Source organism: Pelodiscus sinensis, chromosome 4 (assembly GCF_049634645.1).
Source record: "Pelodiscus sinensis isolate JC-2024 chromosome 4, ASM4963464v1, whole genome shotgun sequence".
In the NCBI taxonomy this organism is placed as follows: Eukaryota; Metazoa; Chordata; order Testudines; family Trionychidae; genus Pelodiscus; species Pelodiscus sinensis.
The window spans coordinates 64,400,667-64,420,260 of NC_134714.1; the positions used below are offsets into that span (position 1 = coordinate 64,400,667).

General features: G+C 42.8%; 1 protein-coding gene across 1 annotated transcript in view; it reads left to right on the forward strand.

Moving 5' to 3' along the window:
- The window catches only part of RTF1 (RTF1 homolog, Paf1/RNA polymerase II complex component), a 55,742-nt gene that overhangs the window by 32,689 nt on the left and 3,459 nt on the right, over positions 1 to 19,594 (forward strand). Inside the window, exons 10-17 of the mRNA XM_075927141.1 lie at positions 8,002 to 8,089; positions 8,187 to 8,294; positions 8,907 to 8,984; positions 10,336 to 10,457; positions 12,123 to 12,180; positions 13,824 to 13,901; positions 15,065 to 15,160; positions 18,014 to 18,125. Of these exons, the coding sequence (XP_075783256.1) occupies positions 8,002 to 8,089; positions 8,187 to 8,294; positions 8,907 to 8,984; positions 10,336 to 10,457; positions 12,123 to 12,180; positions 13,824 to 13,901; positions 15,065 to 15,160; positions 18,014 to 18,125 (740 nt within the window). The remainder of the gene's footprint in view (positions 1 to 8,001; positions 8,090 to 8,186; positions 8,295 to 8,906; positions 8,985 to 10,335; positions 10,458 to 12,122; positions 12,181 to 13,823; positions 13,902 to 15,064; positions 15,161 to 18,013; positions 18,126 to 19,594) is intronic.

Genomic DNA, 19,594 nt, shown 5'->3' on the forward strand with positions numbered 1-19,594 from the left:
GGGTCCCATATGAAGAGAGATTAAAGAGACTAGGACTTTTCAGCTTGGAAAAGAGGAGACTAAGGGGGGATATGATAGAGGTGTATAAAATCATGAGTGGTATGGAGACAGTGAATAAGGAAAAGTTATTTACTTGTTCCCATAATATAAGAACTAGGGGCCATCAAATTAAATTAATGAGCAGCAGGTTTAAAACAAATAAAAGGAAGTTCTTCTTCACGCAGCACACAGTCAACCTGTGGAACTCCTTGCCTGAGGAAATTGTGATGGCTAGGTCTATAACGGGGTTTAAAAGAGAACTAGATACATTCATGGAGGTTAAGTCCATTAATGGCTATAAACCATGATGGATAAGGAATGGTGTCCCTAGCCTCTGTTTGTCAAAGGGTGGAGATGGATGGCAGGAGAGAGATCGCTTGATTGTTACCTGTTTGGTTCACTCCTTCTGGGGCACCTGATGTTGGCCACTGTCGGCAGACAGGATACTGGGCTGGATGGACCTTTGGTCTGACCCAGTATGGCCATTATTATGTTCTTATGTTAACTGCACCTTTCTGGAAACAGAGCTATTAGTCTGTTCATCATGCTACACTTGAAAGGCCAAAGCACTGTAGGGAGCATGGGGTCAGCGGGGGACTCAAGCTGTGCTTAGCACTTAAATAATTAACCCCTTTCTGAGCTGTAGAGCTTTCTTTATTTTCTCTCTCTCAGGCAAAAAACCCTGGACTTTTTTATTTTTCCCCACCTTTGTCTGGGGTTTGCTCCAGCACAGGTGTATACCCAGTTTTTGGGATTTAAGAGGTGCCTCACATGCAAGAAAGCCATGTTTCTCAAAACGGTGATCTCTGCCAACAACTCAAGTCCAGATCTTGGAAAGCCCAAAAGCTGATACTAAAATTCTTCCTTGGTGACAGCTCTTCAGGCATCCTGGAGTCACCAAAGTGGTACAAATCTTCCCCACAGCCCTTGACATCTAAGGACTACGGGTTGAAGAAAATAGCTGCGGCTCTGTCAAGATTTTTTTTGGGGGGGAAGCCAGAATTCCAAATTAGCTGGAAGAGATTACCATTTGGTATGGTCAGTACCAAGACAGTCGGAACATAGTACATGCAACTCATGAGGGTCTGAAGTGGCAGGTACAGTCTATGTCCCTGGTGTCCAACACACTAGCCGCTAACCAAGTATGGCTGGTTGGCTCGAACAATGTGGCTATTTGGCCGGTTGAGTATGGCTAGTTTGCTGTAGCTACTATAATGGCTACTGCTTCAGAACTGGTTGGCCACCACAGGTCTATATTCTGAAAAACCTGATGGATATAGGCATGGAAGCAACAGCATTGATAGATAAAGGTAAGGACAGAGACTGTACCAGTTCTAAGAAGATTCTTTCAGTACAAGCTTTGCCATTGGCTTTGTGAGCCATCCAGCCTCAGAGCATTTGGTACAGCTCAGATCACTGATCCTTTTGGTGCCATCAGCCCACTGTCAGCACCAAGTAGGCTGGCACCATAAGAGTCCAGGCACTCTAAAGACTTCATGGTTTCCCTTGCTCAGTATTGGGGCTCTCGTGTAAAGTTTACTTTGGATGTAGTAATCTTCATTGGTGCACTGTCATACACCTCCATTCTCCAGGGCTAAATCAGATAGTGATGGGAGACTGTCTCCTGTTCACTCCTCTCACATTGCTCATTCTGCCTATTACCAATCTGGACTCGTTAATCTGCTCCTTAGCCACCAGGGTATTGTCAATCATGGGCACCACCTCTGGGTCACCTTGCACTACCTTGGTCACCCTACTACAGTGGTTCTTAAACATTTTGGCCCGTGGACCAGTGGGCTCAATGTAAACCTTTCCATGGACCACCAGTTGATAATGGAAACTCACTGTTAATTACATAATTATGCCCGAGCCATTTTGCTAGTGCTGCAGGTAGGGAGAATGATTTAATTTGAATTATTAAGCAGATTAAGGGTTTTAACTTTCTCATTTTAATTTATCAAACTTCATTTTAAATAATGTAAAATATTAATTTATGCCCAACAGAAAAGGTTTCAATGCTTTTTGCATTATGGCAGAGGTGGGGAACCTTTTTTGGCTCAGGGCCACTGACCCACAAAAAAATCAGTCAGACCACAGAAGTTCGAAGCAAAAAAACCCTCCAGGAAACCCCCAACTCTCACTGATGTGGTCCCCAATTGAGACACCTCCCTCCTCTGGTATGCCAGCCCCACAGGACCAGGGGAAGGGACAGAGAGGAGTGAGGTTCAGGGTTTCCCATAGTCCTGATTAACTTTTCTGGGGTTCTGTGTGGTGGATTTTGTGGACCCCTTTAGGCTCTGGTGGGGACAAATGAGGGGGACAGGGCTGCCAATGAGAGAGGGATCTGCGCAGGTGGTGTGGTGGAGGAGGAGGTGAGGGTGCAAGGTCTGGGTGGGAGGTAGGATACAGAAGCAGGCTGGGAATAAGGTGTCTGGCCAGGAGGGAGGGTGTAGGAGCAAGCTGGAGGTATGGGGTCTCAGTGGGGGGGGGGGGATGAGTGAAGAGATTGGGACGTAGGACTTTGGGTGTGAAGGGGGGCACTTGGCTTCACACTCCTGCTGCTCCCAAGCACCACCTCCCGCTGCTCCCATTGCCTCCTGACAGCACCTCACTACGCTGCTGTTCCCAGTGCGGGGGGGAAGGGGGAGCTCAGCCACCCTTCCCTACATAGTGGGGAGCCTGTGAAGCTGCTCCAGCCTCACAGACATAGAACCATAGAAGAGGAGGGTTGGAAGAGACCCCAGGAGGCCTTCTGGTCCTAGCCCCTGCTCCAAGCAGAACCAATCCCAAGGAAATCAGGTATCTTGCCTTCCCTTCCTTCTTTGGGCATTGCAGCCTCAGAGTGGCTAGAAGGAATCTTTGCTGAGGGTCAGGCACAGCTCTGGCACTGTACTGAGCTCACCTGGCTGAAAGGTGAGCCCAGGGTGCAGGGGTAGGGGCATGCTGCTGTCCCCAGAGTAACCCGGCTCCACCAGTGTGGGCCAATCTGCAGCACAGCAGTCAGTTCCTTCCCCCGTCTCCCTTTCTGAGGCTCACTCCCTTGCATCTCTGTGAACTCCCTGGCCCTGGACAAGCCTGCTGTGTTGGGAGCTGCACCTACCAAACATACCAGATTTTGCAAAATAACCACCACCCCTCGCTGCATTTTTGCAAGAAGGAGGCTCCCCCCAGGTTTAGACCTACCAGCCAGCTTGTGCCAATGAACCCCAATTGCGAAGCAAAGACAGTTGTTACTTTCCAGCCCCCTGCTGAGTGCTGTTTGCAAGCCCAGGACTGCAGCCCTACTCACTGTGCGTGCTGGAGAAAGGGAACTGAGCTCACAGGCTATACTGAGCCCACATAGCGCTCCTGCCCCCAGCGTTTGCCTCCTACATGGTCCAGCCAGGACTGTAGCCCCTTTGTGTAGTTCCTCTTCTCCCCGCAATGTTACATTTCTTTAATGAGCTGATGGGAAGGATCTGAGCCAAGCCCTGCACCACCAGAGTGAAACCCACAGAGCAGTTCAGAGAAATCCTTCTTGTTCCCAACCCCCAGCCTGTCCATGCCCATGTGGCTGGAAACACCCCCTGCTGGGCTCCAATTGCAGCCTCTCCCTGTTTGAGCCCCTTCCTCCCCCAATCCTCCTTGTCCCCACCTGCCTTTGTACCTCCTCCCCTTTGCCTGCCCTCCAAGGGAAGCTGCAGCAGGCTCCCCATTGCGTGGGGGAGGTGGGTGCTGAGCTCAAGCTGCGAACCACCTTTAAGGTGGCCGTGGATTGCTAGTGAGTCTGCGGAGCACACTTTGAGAACCACTGTTCTAAGGGCACCAGATTGATGTATCCCTCCATATGCTTAAAGACTGCAGGGCCATTTTCCAGTCATTAGAGATTTATGCACCCGGACAAAAAGAAAATTTAGTCCACAACCCCATCATAAATCTTATACATCACATTTTCCAACTAAACAATATGAGCCACAAAGGAAAATAAAAACCTGATATTTTTTTCTACGCATAAGCCATTAGGCTCCCAGTCTTTCTCCTCATAACCAGTCACTTCAAAACATCAGTCTTGACATCTTGGTTGGGGTGCTGGCAGACCACTCCCCTCAATATCAACTGCTGCTGACCAATCTGTCATACCCATTTGGGTGCCACCTTGCTTTGTTCCAGAGCAACTGGGAACGAATAACATCCAACTGATGGGTTCTGGAAATCTGCAGTAGGTACTCCATCTACTTTGCCTTCCTCCCATCTCCCCCAAATACCCTCCCCATCCTTTAGGGATCCTTCTCCTGAGAGTTCATTGTGACAAGAAATAGGTCACTTGGCCTGTCTAGGAGCCATAGAGTCTGTTCAGCACCTCTGAGTACAGGGGTCTACTCTTATTTCCTGATCCCCAAGAAGAAGGGAGTTGGAGAATCATACTAGATTTTGGAGCACTGAACAAATCTGTCAGTTTCTCTTTCCTGGCTGAGACAGATGTGGTACTCTTATCTGGCATAGCTGGAGACATGCCTATTGTTATCTCTGTAACCACTTCATACCACTTCTTGCAGAATGAAGGATGCACTCTATCCCAAACCATAGACACTGACTTTTGAGGCCTGCCTCCTTCATGATTCCAGCACACAGAAAGACCCTGCTCTGAGGAGGTACAGGAAGTGTTACTACACAATAGAAAATCAGCTATCTGTTGTACTTACCTGCAAAAGTGGACCAGGTTTTAAGTTTTGTGTAATTCCAGACAAATTTTCTTTCTTCCCCTCAATTGTCTTGCATTAGATACTGACAGGAAATCAAGAGAATCTCATAGTTCAGTCAGAGTTAATCTAGCTGTCATAACAGCCTTCCATCAACACACAGAGGGGTACTCAGTGCTCACCCAACCACAAAGCAGTTCTTCATGAGTATAGTAAATCTTTCCCCAAACACAGACATCCTACTCCAACATGGAATCTAAACTTAATACTAAAGAGCCTAATTAGGCAGCTGTTTGAGCCCATGTCTACTTGTTTCTTTATATACCTGTCTATGAAGACAGCTTTCCTATTGGCGATCACCTTGGTAGGGAGGAGATGAGAAATAACACCCTGCCGATGCAATATTTTGTGAGACAACGTTATTCTTGGACTACACCATAATTCATTCCCAAGGTGACCTTGTCTTTCCACATAAACCAGCTGATTCACCTCCTAAGCTTTTATTCTAAGCCTCACTCTGATAACAGGGAGGCTATACTGCACACACTAGATGTAAAAAAGAGACTTGGCCTTTTACTTGGACATGATGAAGGCCTTTAGGAAATCTCCTAAGGTTTTCCTTTCTATGTTCAAAGGTGCAGCAATATTCTATGCACAAAGGTTCAAATGGATCCTGACCTGTGTCAAACACTACTTTCAAGTTCATCACGTAGTACTTCCGTCCAGAATCTGCATACAATCCACAAAGCCGGGTTCCTCCTTTGTTGCCTCCCTCAGGAGTTTCCCTATCTCTGAAATCTGGAGGGAAGCGACTTCTGCATCTGCGCGTACCTTGCAAAACCCTATGCATTCGCCAGGGGCTCTGCTTCTGATGCTGTCTTTGAGTCGGTAGTATTGTCATCCGTAACAGACTCGATGCTCAAGCCCCAGCCTCCCATTAGGGATACTGCATGGCAGTCACCTACGGTGGAGTACCCGTAGGGACACTTCAAAGAAGTTACTCATTTTGTACAGTAACGAGGGTTCTTCAGGATGTCATGTCTGTCCTCCCCATCCCCCCGTGGATGCTCCATTCTAGATGCACATGTTTCCTTGTGCTGCTGCTGAACTAACCAGCACACATGGGCAGGCAAATCCCCTTCAGTTCCTTTTTTACTGAGGAGTACTTAACAAGAACACTGAAGCAGAGGGGAGGAGAGATAGTTGTGGAGCATCCAGAGGGGGCACATCTCAAAGAACCATTGTTACTGAACAAGGTGAGTAACTTCCTCTTACAAAATGTCACTGTTCTCAAAACTAAGGTAGTGGAGGAAGATCCTACTAGTGGGCCGTACCATATTTTGTCAAGGTTTGGGCAGGGAGATGGGTGTTGGTGTGCCTTTGGAACTATTGCCACCATAATGGGGGTGTAATGCCTGGGAATTGTCATCTTTGTGCTCCTTAGCAACTGGTTATTAAGTAGTAATGCAAGGTAAAGGTATGGGCAGCCCCTCCATGCCCTCTGTTTGGCCATTGTGGCAGTGTGATCTTAAGTGTCAGTCCAAAGCGTATTTCCCTTCACTAAAGGCACTGTTGGCTTCCAGCTCCCTAGCCAATACCTTTTCCCCCATTGTCATCCACGTATTCCCAGGCTGCATGGTTCCCTGCTTTCACTGTTTATTTTCCAGCCAAGACAGTCCGCCGAAACAGGCCTGTTTTTTTGCTTTCTCTTCAGAGGCAGATGACAAGTATAATTGCTAGAGATATGTTACCGCTCAGTTCTTCCTGAGCAAGCCTACCTTATACTTAAGATAAATACATTACAGAGAAAACCATAAAAGATCCTCCACACATTCTAATAAGCTTACTGGGACTCCTGAGTCTTAACACAGATTCTGGCAGGATTCCTTGTGGCTAACAGTTCCCGACAGCTCCAGCTCAGAATAAACACCCAGTCCTATGGGGCTTTAATAGGCCAAATCCTCTCAGTCCTCCCCCAAAGGATTGGGGTCCTCCATTAATCAAATATCCTGTTCATTGGCTATATCTGGAAGAAGGCCCCGAGTTCATCTAAACCCAGGTTACTTATCAAAAAATATTTTCTTTGTTGGTCACTGAGAATCCGGTTTGAAGTAGACTATGTATGTCTAGAGCAGGAGTCTCACTCGTGGCCCACGGGCCATCTATGGGCTGGTGCATATTTGTAATCTGATCTGGGAGACCTGACAGCCGTGGGAAGGCATGTCCAAACTCGTCCCCCAAGGGATGCAGCACTCCACTTCCCTAATCCTGGCCACAGCTGCTGCCCCACACCAAAACCCCCACAACACCTGCTCTAGAGTGTTTCTTAAACTTTTTGAGACCCCAGACTCCAAACTATTTTTTTTTATGTGTAACATCTATGAAAATTTTCTTCAAAAAAATTTTTTCAGACTTGCGGCACACCTGCAAGTTGTTCATGGAAAATCAGTGTTCCGTGGAACATAGTTTAAGAAACACTGCTCTAGAGGGCATGAGGGGTGGAGGTGGCATGGCTCTGATATTTACTAAATATGTTTGTGGAGTAAGTTCTTTTAGCATCCTCCCCTCCTACTAGAGACGATATATACAATGTCATAACCCATACAGTTGGATTTTTAATACAATTTAGCCCAAAAGCATTAACCCTAATTCATTGTGGTTTAACTTTATTGAATTAAGTTTATCTTAATTCTATTAAGCTTGTTCACAACATTGCAGCATATTGTCAGTCTGTCTCATTAATGTCCCAAGGGCAAGAAGAAACAAACACACTTTGACCAAATGCCACTTCCCCTCTTAATAAAGTTACAGGACAGAAATAATTACAACAAACACTTCACCAGGACTCTGCTTCAGTCCACAAGTCCACAAACCCAAGTCTAAGAATCAGATTAGGTGTGGTGCCCAAGAAAGAAACTACTACCATTGCAGCCTACCTGACTTCTCCTCCCCTTGGTTTCCTGTTCCTGTGTTTAAATAGCTCAGCCCCAGAGCCTCCTTGATTATTCCCACTTTATTCCCATACACTCTTTAATGTGTAGGCTGAAAGAGGGCCATCTCTGCCCCTCTCCCCCGAGTGCGTGTGCAGAAGTTTTGGATTGGAGATTGACATACAGTGAACAAAATGATAGCAGCCTTAATGAACTCTATTCAGTTGAGTGACAACTGAACCTTTGTCTTGATTTGTAGATCCAAGTCATTGCCCTGTATCCAACAGATAGGCACATTGCTATATTGGTTGCCAGGAAAACTCTCATGCCAACTTTTTTCCTTCTTGTTGCAGGCATGGCAGTGACCAGCGTGTGTTTCGTCTGGAGTTTGTCTCAAATCAAGAATTTACTGAAAGTGAGTTTATGAAGTGGAAGGAAGCGGTGAGTTTGCCAGAATATTTCCTCTTCAAGCAGCTCTCTGCCAGGGATTTTCTCATAAGTGGAGAATGATCTTGACTTCTTCTGTTTTTGTGTCTAGATGTTCTCAGCTGGGATGCAGTTACCTACACTAGATGAGATAAACAAGAAGGAGGTGTCCATCAAAGAAGCCCTCAACTACAAATTTAATGACCAAGACATTGAGGAGGTGGCTAATTTTGGCTAATTTGGCTAATTTTGACCAAACTACCTTGTGTAGACCAGGCCTAAGTGTAATTTGGTGTCATTAGTCTGTTAGGGTGCGTCTACACAGTGGTGCTATTTCGGGATACTTCCAGTATCCCAAAATAGCGTTTTCCACGTCTTGACAGCGTGCTTTCAAAATAGCTTTCGAAGTAATGGGTGTGCTATTCTGATATCCCTGTAAATTTTGTTCCACGAGGATTAAGGGATGTTTTGGAATAGCGCTCTATTTGAAATTTGGCTCTGTAGACAGCACCAAACTTTGAAATAAGCTATTTTTAAATTAACTTGAAATAATATATGCAATCTGCGTAGTTCAAATTTGATAGCTTACTTCCAGCTAAGGGTGCAGTGTAGACGCACCGTTCTAGGCTACGTATACAGTAAGTAAAAGATTGTAACTTGGTTTGTTTTGGTAGAGTAATGAATGCAGAGGTCAGATACTGCTGAAAAATGTTCTGTAGAAGTAAATATCTTACGTTTAATGGGACTGTTTGGGCTGTCACATGTAGGTTCTCCAGGTACTATAAAACTAATATACTGTTATAACTTTTCTCTGTTTTGCTTCATGTGAAAGATTGTGAAAGAGAAAGAGCGGTTCCGAAAAGCCCCTCCCAACTATGCCATGAAAAAAACTCAGCTACTAAAGGAGAAGGTAAGAGATGGTACTTGTCTACTTAGTGAAAAGCTCTTTTGATTTGAAGAATCAAAGCTTATTTGGATGCCTGTGATACCCAAAGCACCACTTATTGTGCAGGACTTGACTTAAATCCTACAGCAAAAAGATTGAATGCAGAGAACTTCTGAATTCCAAAATGTCCAGAGCCCACTCTGAATCATTAAATTTCTTCACCATTGGAGGGCATGTGCCATCTGCAGATGACACACAGTGGCCAGAAGTTGTCTCAGCTGTCCTTCCTTGCCCTTGGAGTGAGACACTCCTAGGTTGGAGGCTGTAGAAGCTCGCTTTCTTTCCTCGTTGTTACTATATATTCTTTGGGACATTTGAAAATGGCTTGCCTATATTGGTGGTTTTGCAGACCTGCTGTTCAAATGCCTCTCAAAAGGCTAAACCATTTATTGGCCATTATGCTTTCTTTCTATGCAGTTATCTCATGTGAAGAGACTTGAGTGGCTTATTTGGTCATGTGCGTAGCACAGGTCTAAAAGTCAAACCAGTTGCAGATACCTTTGAAAGATAAAAATTGCCTTAGCTTCTCACACCATTGAAAAGCCTACATTTGGTTTTCTGCTTAAGTTTGAGATTAGAAAATACAAATAGTGGCAAACAAGGAATTTAGCATTCTTCTAATTTTGCTCTTGCACACTTTGGATTGATTTTAATTTATAGGTATTTAATGAAAATTCACTTATCCGGAGTTCTGGGTTGTCTGAGAATATATGCTCAGTTTTAGAGAGACAAGATAGGCCAACTTCTGTTGGTTGGTGAGAGAGAAGCATTTGAGTTTTGACTTCCTGAAGATGTCTGATCACTGCCACCAGGTGGCATATTAGACTAGCATTACTTTATAGACTCACGAAACATGTAGATGGTACCATGAGCTTTCGTGGACACAGCCCCCTTCTTCGGTCATCTGAAGAAGTGGGCTGTGTCCACGAAAGCTCATGATACCATCTACATGTTTTGTTAGTCTATAAAGTACTACCAGACCATTTGTTGTGTTTTTTCAGTTACAGACTAACTCGGCTACCCCCTGAAGCTCCTAGACTAGTATTGTTTACCTCATTGAATGAGGAGGCTAATTTAAACTCCTTGCATTAACTAAGCTGAAATTCACAGTTGCAATAATCAGTCTTTTTCCGTACTGGTCTGGTGAAAGAGGAGTTTTAAACAAAGCTTTAGCAATCTTCTGTCTAGGAATAAAAAGTAAGCTCCTCTTACTCTAGTGATAAAAATAAGAATGCCACTGAAGTAAAACAGGCTAATGACGATGATTGGCCCTGTGGTAGAGAATTATGCCTAACAAATTACTGATTGGTTGAAGGCTATGGCAGAGGACTTGGGGGACCAGGACAAGGCAAAACAGATTCAAGATCAGCTAAATGAACTGGAAGAAAGAGCAGAAGCTCTGGATCGCCAGCGGACAAAAAATATTTCTGCAATCAGGTAGGTACCTGAATTTGTTCCTTCAAAGCACATCAATAAAAAGACAACAGAAGTGAACCCATGAAATAGCATTCAGTGCTACTTGCAAGCTCTGGAACTTTTCCTGTGCATATACTTATGAACTGAATAACGTGATTGCTAATTATACTACTTATTCACTTTCTGTTTCTCTCCATCTGATCATATGCGCCAGAATCAGGTTTCATGTTTGACAACAAGAAGTTTTCTTCCATCTTAAATAAAGGCTTGAGTGCCAGTGGGAACAGTCACTTAACTAAAATGACTATAAAAACCCCACAAGCATATAGGAAAAAATTAGAAAGGCCAAGGTACAAAATAAGATTAAACTTGCTATGGACATAAAATGTTTTCTTGTTCTCTTTTATAGCTACACTAGACTTAGTATGCAAGACTAAGGACAGAGTAGCCCCTAATGAAGAGTGAAAGACAAAAATGAAAATGGAGGAATGACCCAAGTGTTAAAGGCCTTTTTTTATTTCAATTTTCCCTGGAAAAGTTAGCAGTGATTGGACAACAAGCATAGTGAAGATCTGTGAAAATGAGGGTAGGAGCTGAGGCTAAAGTAGAGAAATAAGTTAATAATTAATCAGCCTTGGCCTACACTACAAACTTATGTCGGTATAACTATGCTGCACAGGAGCATGGAAAATCCACATCTCTGAACAGCATACTTATATTGACCCAAACCCCTGGTGTACATGGAGCTATGTCAACAGGAGGTCTTATCCTGTCTACATAACTACTGCTTCTTGGAAGTGAGTAGAAGCTCTCCTGCTGGTATTGACTGTGTCTTCACTAAGCACTACAGTGGGGCAGCTGCACCACTGTAAATGTAGGCAAGCCCTGTACAAGTTAAATGCTTTCAAGTTGGCAGGACCTGATGAAATATATCTAGAATACATAAGGAATTGTCTGAAGAGATCTTTGAGCTTTTAGTAATTATTATATTTGAGAACTCATAGAAGATGGGAGAGATACCAGAGGGCAGGAAAAGGATACTATATTTGCCCATCTATTAAAAAGGAGGAAAAGGACACCCTATGGAATTAGACCAGTCGGGAATTAGACCGGTCTGCTTATCTTTGGTAACTAATAGCATAATGGAGCAAATAATTAGTTTGTAAGCACCTAGAAGATGAGGTGATAAGAAGTAGTCACTTTGGATTTGTCAAAGAACAGCATGTCAAACTAACCAAATATCCTTTTTTGGCAGGGTAATGAACCTTATGCTTGCGGGGGAAAACAGTAGACGTGATAGGTCTAGCTTTTTATTAAGGCTTTACTATCTCCATGAGCATTTCATAAGCAAACAAGTAGATATAGCCTAAAGAAAAGTACTGTAAGGTGGGGACACAGTGTTTGGAAAACGGTATTCAGAGAGTAGTTATCAATTGTTCACTCTCAACTGGAAGGAGATAGCACAGGGAATCTCCCTTGTTAGAGGCTTTTTAAGAAAAGGGAAGACAAGTACATGTCAGGGGTGGTCTTTAGATAATACTAGTCCTGTCTGTGAAGAGAACCCAACTAGATATCCTCTTAAGGTCCTATGTTTCTGTGATTTCCTCCTGCTTTTTGGTAATGTGTATTAAATAATGCTGTTGTACTCTCTCCTCTCCTCTCCCTTCCATGCTCTATTTTTTCCAGTTATATCAACCAGAGGAATAGAGAATGGAACATTGTGGAGTCCGAGAAGGCTCTAGTGGTAAGAAATATTGCTTTAAACATTCGGGCTATAAGGAAAAAAACTTTCAAGGGAGTGGCAGGTAGCTAATTGCTTGGTGAAATTTACCACATTTTATTTTACATGTGTTTTAACCAAAAAACTTAGCAAAATGGCATTATAAAGAAAGTATTTGTCCCTGCCATGACAAGCTCTAGTCTTAACAGGTTTCCCTGGTGGTTGTAATAGTGGCATACTGGGTATTGCAGTTGATACTAAACTGTTCAAGATAGCTAAGATCAAAGGAGACTGTGAAGAGCTTCAAAAGGATCTCTCCAAACTAAGGAATTGGGCACAAAATAGTAAATGCAATTTCATGTTGATAAATGCAAAATAATGCACATTGGAAAAAATAATCCCAACTATACATACAATATGATGGGAACTAATTTAGCTACCACTACTCGAGATCTTGGAGTCAATGTGGATAGTTCTCTGAAGACATCCATTCAGTGGGCTGCAGCAGTGTGTGTGTGTGTGTGTGTGTGTGTGTGTGTGTGTGTGTGTGTATATATATATATATATATATATATATATATATATATATATATATATATATATATATATATATATAAAAAAAGCAAACAATGTTAGGGATCATTACAACAAAATATTCTTTTTTTTTTTAAATCTGTATAAAACCATGATACCTTCACATCTTGAATATTGGGTACAAATGTGGTTGCCTCATCTCAAAAAAGATGCATTGGCATTGGAAAAGTTTCAGGGAAGGGCAACAAAAATGAATAGGGGTTTGGAACGGGTCCCATATGCAGAGAGATTAAAAAGATCTGGACTTTTCATCTTAGAAAAGAGGAGACTAAGGGGGATATGATAGAGATCTATAAAATCATGACTGGTATGGAAAAAGTGAATAAGGAAGAGTTATTTACTTATTCTGATAACATAAGAACTAGGGGTCAGCAAATAAAATTAATAGGTAGGAGGTTTAAAACAAAGGCCTAGTCTTCACAACATCCAAGAAATTCCATAGATTGACTGTATGTTGCTTGAAGAAAAACTTCCTTTTAACAGGGTTCAAAAAAGAGCTGGATAAATTCATGGAGGTTAGGTCTGTCAATAGCTATTAACCAGCATGAATAGGAATGGTGTCCTTAGCCTCTGTTTGTTTGGAAATGGATGAAAGGAGAGGGATCATTTGATGATTACCTGTTGTGTTCCCTCCCTCTGGGGCTTCTGGCATTGGCCGCTGTCAGCAAACAGGATACTGGGCTGGGTGGACCTTTGGTCTGACCCAGTATGGCCGTTTTTATTCATGAGTCAGAAGCCAGAAATCAGATTTAAGATGATAAAGTAATGGAGGGAAATACTGTGCCCTGTAGTGTTTTTCATTCAAGGGACTTTCAGGTATTTTAACAAACATGAAGTCTCACAACACTCATGTAAGAGGTATTCAAGTATTCTCTCCATTTTGTTTTTCAAGAAGTCAAGTGATTGAAATGTAAAATCTGTGGATATAATCTACTAGAAGTTATTGGTAGTGCTTCTATCTTCCTAACCATAATGCTGCAGATGACTATGATGTATGTGTCTGTGGGGATTTACAAGGGCAATATAGATGAAAGTAGTGAGCTATGTAAGACTATTCATTACTTCTTCTGCAGGCTGAAAGTCACAACATGAAAAACCAGCAAATGGACCCCTTTACTCGGCGGCAGTGCAAGCCCACGATAGTCTCTAATGTAAGTATAGAACTGAAATCAGGCCAAGGCAAATGGCAGAGAGTGGGGTGAAGTGCATGCTCTCTGTGTGTGGAGTACAAAGGAATACAATAAATATACTGTAGTAGCACAAGCAGGAAGGAATATTGTGCACAGTACTCCAGATGCAATTTTCATACACAGATCAAGATCAGTATACCCACCACAAGAAAAAGGTGTTCTAGCCCATTATTTGTAGTGAAGTGTATTGGAGATTTAGTAATATGGGCATGGAGTAGCGGGGAAGTGATTGTGCTTTGGAACTAACTAGTAAGCAGATTTGGGGCATCATCCTGCTCTGTGCTAGAAGGGCTGCGAAGTTTCACTGTGGAACGTAATATGTATTTTAATGTTTAAAATATTCAGTTGAATGCATAGTATCCTAAAACATCTGAAGGGGAAGAAGGGGACTATGGACTAGAAAGCAGTGACTCTGGAAAGGGTTTACAGGTCATAGTGAACAAGCAGCTCAACATGACTTCATGGTGCAGTGTTGTAGCAAAAAGGCCTATGTGATCTTTGTATAAATGGGAGTAGGTACATGGAGTCTAGTTTTATCTCTGTATAGCACAGTGGAATACTGCATACAGTTTGGGAGTCCACAGTTTTAAAAGATGTTGAAAAGTTGGCAAGCGTTCAGAGAAGAGCCATAAATATTACTGGATAAATGGAGAAGCTACCTTTACAGTAAGACTTCAAGACACCTCAATCTTTCTGATAGATTGATTACAATATACAAGTACTCTTTATGCGCCAAATACCCCATTTAATGCACAGAACAAAGGCATATTGAGTTCCAGTAGCTGGAAGATGAAACTAGAAAAATTCAAATGGAAATTAGGTGCATTTTTTTTTAGCAGTAAGGGTTGTTAGCCATTGGCACAAATCATCAAGGGACTTGGTGGAATCTTCATCTCTTGATGTCCACAGATCAACTGGATGGTTTCCTGGAAGTTATCCTTTCAGCAAACACAAGTTATGAGAGTATCTGTGTGATCTATAGAAAGTCAGACTAAATGATCTAATGGTCCTTTCTGACCTTAAGCGCTCTGTATCTGAGCATTTTGAGGGTTAATGCCATGGCAGATCTTGCCTGGATATCACTAAGGAAATGCAGTTGCTTACTGTCTCTCTCTTGTTCATAGTCTAGGGATCCTGCTGTTCAAGCTGCCATTCTCGCCCAACTAAATGCAAAATATGGATCTGGTGCTTTACCGGATGCTCCAAAGGACATGGGCAAGGCAAGTATTGCTTCCCTCCTCTGCTTTGTTCCTCCACCTTTCAGTTGAGGACCTTGCAGTTTAATTTTAAAGTACTATTACTATTTATTATTTGTATTCTCATAGTGCCTTGGGGTACGTCTACACAACGGGGCTAAAGCCAAAATAAGCAATGCAACTTGAGCTACGTTAATTGCGTAGCTCAAGTCAAAATAGCTTCTTTCAGCTTTTGGCACTGTCTATACAGCAGGAAGTGAGAGAGAACACTCTTCTTCTGACTTCGCTTACTCCTTGTGAAATGAGGGTTACAGGAGTCAGAGTAAGAAGTCCTCCCACTCAGCAGTAATTTTGACATAATGTCTAGTGTAGACAAAGACTGTTAAATCTGATAGCTTTTTTTGGTAGGATAACCAGCCTTGTGGATAAGGGAGATGCGGTGGACGTGGTATACCTAGACTTTAGTAAGGCATTTGATGCGGTCTTGTATTATATTCTTATCAATAAACTAGGCAAATACAACTTAGATGGGGCTACTATAAGGTGGGTGCATAATTGGCTGGATAACCGTACTCAGAGAGTAGTTATTAATGATTCACAATCTTGCTGGAGAAGTATAAGAAGTGGGGCTCTGCAGGGGTCTGTTTTAGGACCAGTTCTGTTCAATATCTTCATCAACGATTTAGATATCGGCATAGAGAGTACGCTTATTAAGTTTGCAGATGATACGAAGCTGGGAGGGGTTGCAACTGCTTTGGAGGATTAGGGTCATAATTCAAAATGATCTGGACAAATTGGAGAGATGGTCAGAGGTAAACAGGATGAAGTTTAATAAGGACCAATGCAAAGTGTTCCACTTAGAAAAGAACAATTAGTTTCATACATACAGAATGGGAAGCGACTGACTAGGAAGGAATACAGCAGAAAGGGATCTAGGGGTTGTAGTGGACCACAAACTAAATATGAGTCAACAGTATGACACTGTTGCAAAAACAAACATGATTCTAGGATGAATTAACAGGTGTGTTGTGAGCAAGACATGAGAAGGCATTCTTCCGCTCTACTCTGTGCTGATTAGGCCTCAGTTGGAGTATTGTGTCCAGTTCTGGTCACCACATTTCAAGAAAGATGTGGAGAAATTGGAGAAGGTCCAGAGAAGAGCAACAAGAATGATTAAAGGTCTAGAGAACATGACCTATGAAGGAAGACTGAAAGAACTGGACTTGTTTAGTTTAGAAAAGAGAAGATTGAGAGGGAACATGATGGTGGTTTTCAGGTATCTAAAAGGGGGTCACAAGGAAGAGGGAGAACTTGTTCTTCCTGGCCTCTGAGGATAGAACAAGAAGCAGTGGGCTTAAACTGCAGCAAGAGAGGTTTAGGTTGGACATTAGAGAAAAGTTCCTAACTGCTAGGGTGGCTGAACACTGGAATAAATTGCCTAGGGAGGTCGTGGAATCCTCTAGAGATATTTAAGAGTAGGTTAGATAAATGTCCATCAGGCATGGTCTCGACAGTACTGTGTCCTGCCATAAGAGCAAGGGACTGGACTTGATGACCTCTCGAGGTCCCTTCCAGTCCTAGTATTCTATGATTCAGAATAAGGTCAGTTATTCCGAAATAACACTGCTATGTAGACGTATCCTTGAAGTCCTGGATCTAGAGATGTGTTGTGATAATTTAGATGGAATACATTTCCCCAAAGAATTAAAGGTGTTCACATGACCCTATTACTATCGAGCATTAAACAGTGTTACACGAAGTGTAGGGTAGAGAGACCCCAGCCTGCTTAGCTCCAAGATGCAAATGCCATTGAATGTCTTTTAATCTTTCATTAAAAATACAGAAAAGGTGGCAGGGGGACATTTGAAATATAAAGTGTTAACTAAGGCTTTCGTTTTTAACAACTTGCCTTGTCCCCTTTTGCTGGAGAGCATTTTCAAAAAGAAACATCTCCTCCCCCTCTGTTTGGCAGAGTGTTACATGGTATTGAAGTACCATACTAACTGTCCTTTTGGAGGAAAGGCAAGTTAGTTAATCTGCTTTTATTTACCTTTTGGTTACAGCATTGTTTCAAAATACAGAGTTTTGACCAGCTAAATTAGACTTTTATTAAAAAGGAAAAAGGAGAGGGATAGAAGGAGAAGAAATAAAGTGGGGGTGGGGGAAGCACACAAGGGATTTGGGAAGACAGTCCCATATCTCAGATGTTCTGCATTCAGCTGGAGCAGGTGGTGATGACAATTTCATTTTGGTCCCCTTTTCGCTCCCCCCTGCTTCCAGTCTGCTCAGAAAATAATTTCAGGAATAGGAGGATGAAGGCCTAAGATATTCATAGTAGATCCCAAGGACTGGAAGATAGTAGGAATGACAGCCCTGATGGTAAAACGTTCGTTCTTGTTCTCTAGTCTTTTAGGCAGCATCCATATTCATCCTTTAGTGTTTTTTTTTTTTTTTTTTTTTTTTTTTTTTACCCAAAGTCTTTTGAGCACCCCAAAAGGAAGTGGTGGTGCAATACCATATCTTCTCATAATTTTATTCACCAGTTAGTCTCAATTTTCTTCATACCCATTTTGGTTCATTAATTTCCAGTCCTATGAGTCTCTTGTTTACCAGGCGTGATCTTATCCTAAGTCTTGTGTTATATCTGCAGGCCTTCTACATTGGACTAATTCATCTGTCTCTGTTCTGGACTTCTTAACTGTTGTTAGTGTCACAATAACCTGTGTGAATTTTCACTTGTTTTTACAACTAAGCTCATGATTACAAGAAAGGCCAGAGTGAACATGTTGGTGGCTAATAACTTTCTCAGCTCTGGGTTTGACTCCACCTTGTCATATTTGTGCTGCTGCTACTGCTGAAACTTTGTTTAAATTTCAGGGTCAGGGGAAGGAGAAAGACATGAACTCTAAATCGGCTAGTGACCTCTCAGAGGACTTGTTTAAAGTGCATGACTTCGATGTGAAGATTGATCTCCAGGTTCCCAGCTCAGGTGGGTGTGTGTGGCTCATATGCCTATGTAGAGAGGTTATTTGCCAGTTTGGCTAGATAGTGGAAGTATGTGCATTAGGGCTTCCAGTTCTAGCTGGGGGTCTACTGCTATCTGGACTAGCAGCTGATTTGGGAATGTTACTGGTGGATTTGTAAGGTAGTTCTGGCAAATACCTTTAAGAGAAGGTGCTATATCACAGAAACATCTGTGTCTTTCTGCTATTAAGTCTCACGGGTAGCCATGTTAGTCTAACTTCAAAAATGAGTAGTTCTGAAGAGACTAACAAATATACATGTATATCTACCAATATCATGAGCTTTCCTCGGCAAAACCCTCTTCTTGAGACACCTAATGAGAAGGAAATAAGATGTTAATGGTAGCAGTGAACTTGTGTCTCCCTCTCTATGTAGTCTTTTTGGTGGTGGTTTTTGTTTATGAAGTGTCAGAAATGGACTTGAGACAATTTGGCACCTGCCCCAAAGTGCTTGCAGTCCAATCACACAACTTTTATAAATGTAGAATGCTTGTGGGGATGTAACAGACTGTGAATAATGAATATTAACTTGCACCACGTTACTGGGAGGACTACAGCTGGCAGTCCTCTTAGGGTGTGTCTAGACTACTGAGTTTTGTCGACAAAAGTGGACTTTTGTCGACAAAACTATACCAGACTCTACACTACCGCTGAGTTCTGTCGACATAACGTCGACAGAACTCAGCAGTTTTGTCGACTCTGGTATACCTCATTTTACGAGGGTTGCCTGTAGGGTTGCGTCTAGACTACAGGGTTCTGTCGACAAAGCAGCTTGCTTTGTTGACAGAACTCAATGTGTCTGGACGCTCTTTGTCGACACAAGTTTTGTCGACAGATACTGTCGACAAAACTTCTGTTGACAAAACCCGGTAGTCTAGACGTACCCTTAGAGGAGGACCATGGGGCTGATCAATTATGCAGTTCCTACATTCCTAAGTAGTACTTTCAGGAGGGAGGTGAAGGTTAAGCCCTGTCAGAACAGGCTAAGAAAGGCCTTCTAGGCATAAGGTCCAGGATAGAAGAAGGTAGAAATACAAGAGTTGAACACAAAAGGGAGGTAGTGGGGATGAAGGGCTTGGGAGGAATGAAATGTGTATGGGAAGCAGAGCCAAAGGGTGGATAGAATAGTGTATGCTGTGACGGGGCTTAAATCTAATGAGAGGGTACGTCTAGACTACATGCCTCTGTCGCCAGAGGCATGTAGATTAGGCCACCAGACATAGGAAAATGAAGCGGCGATTTAAAAAATTGCCGCTTCATTTAAATTTACATGGCTGCCGCGCTGAGCCGACAAACAGCTGATCAGCTGTTTGTCGGCTCAGCGCGGTAGTCTGGACGCGCGGGTGTCGACATCAAAGGTATTTGTCGACCACCCAGGTATGCCTCCTTTTTCCTATGTTGGGTGGTCTAATCTACATGCCTCTGCTTCATTTTC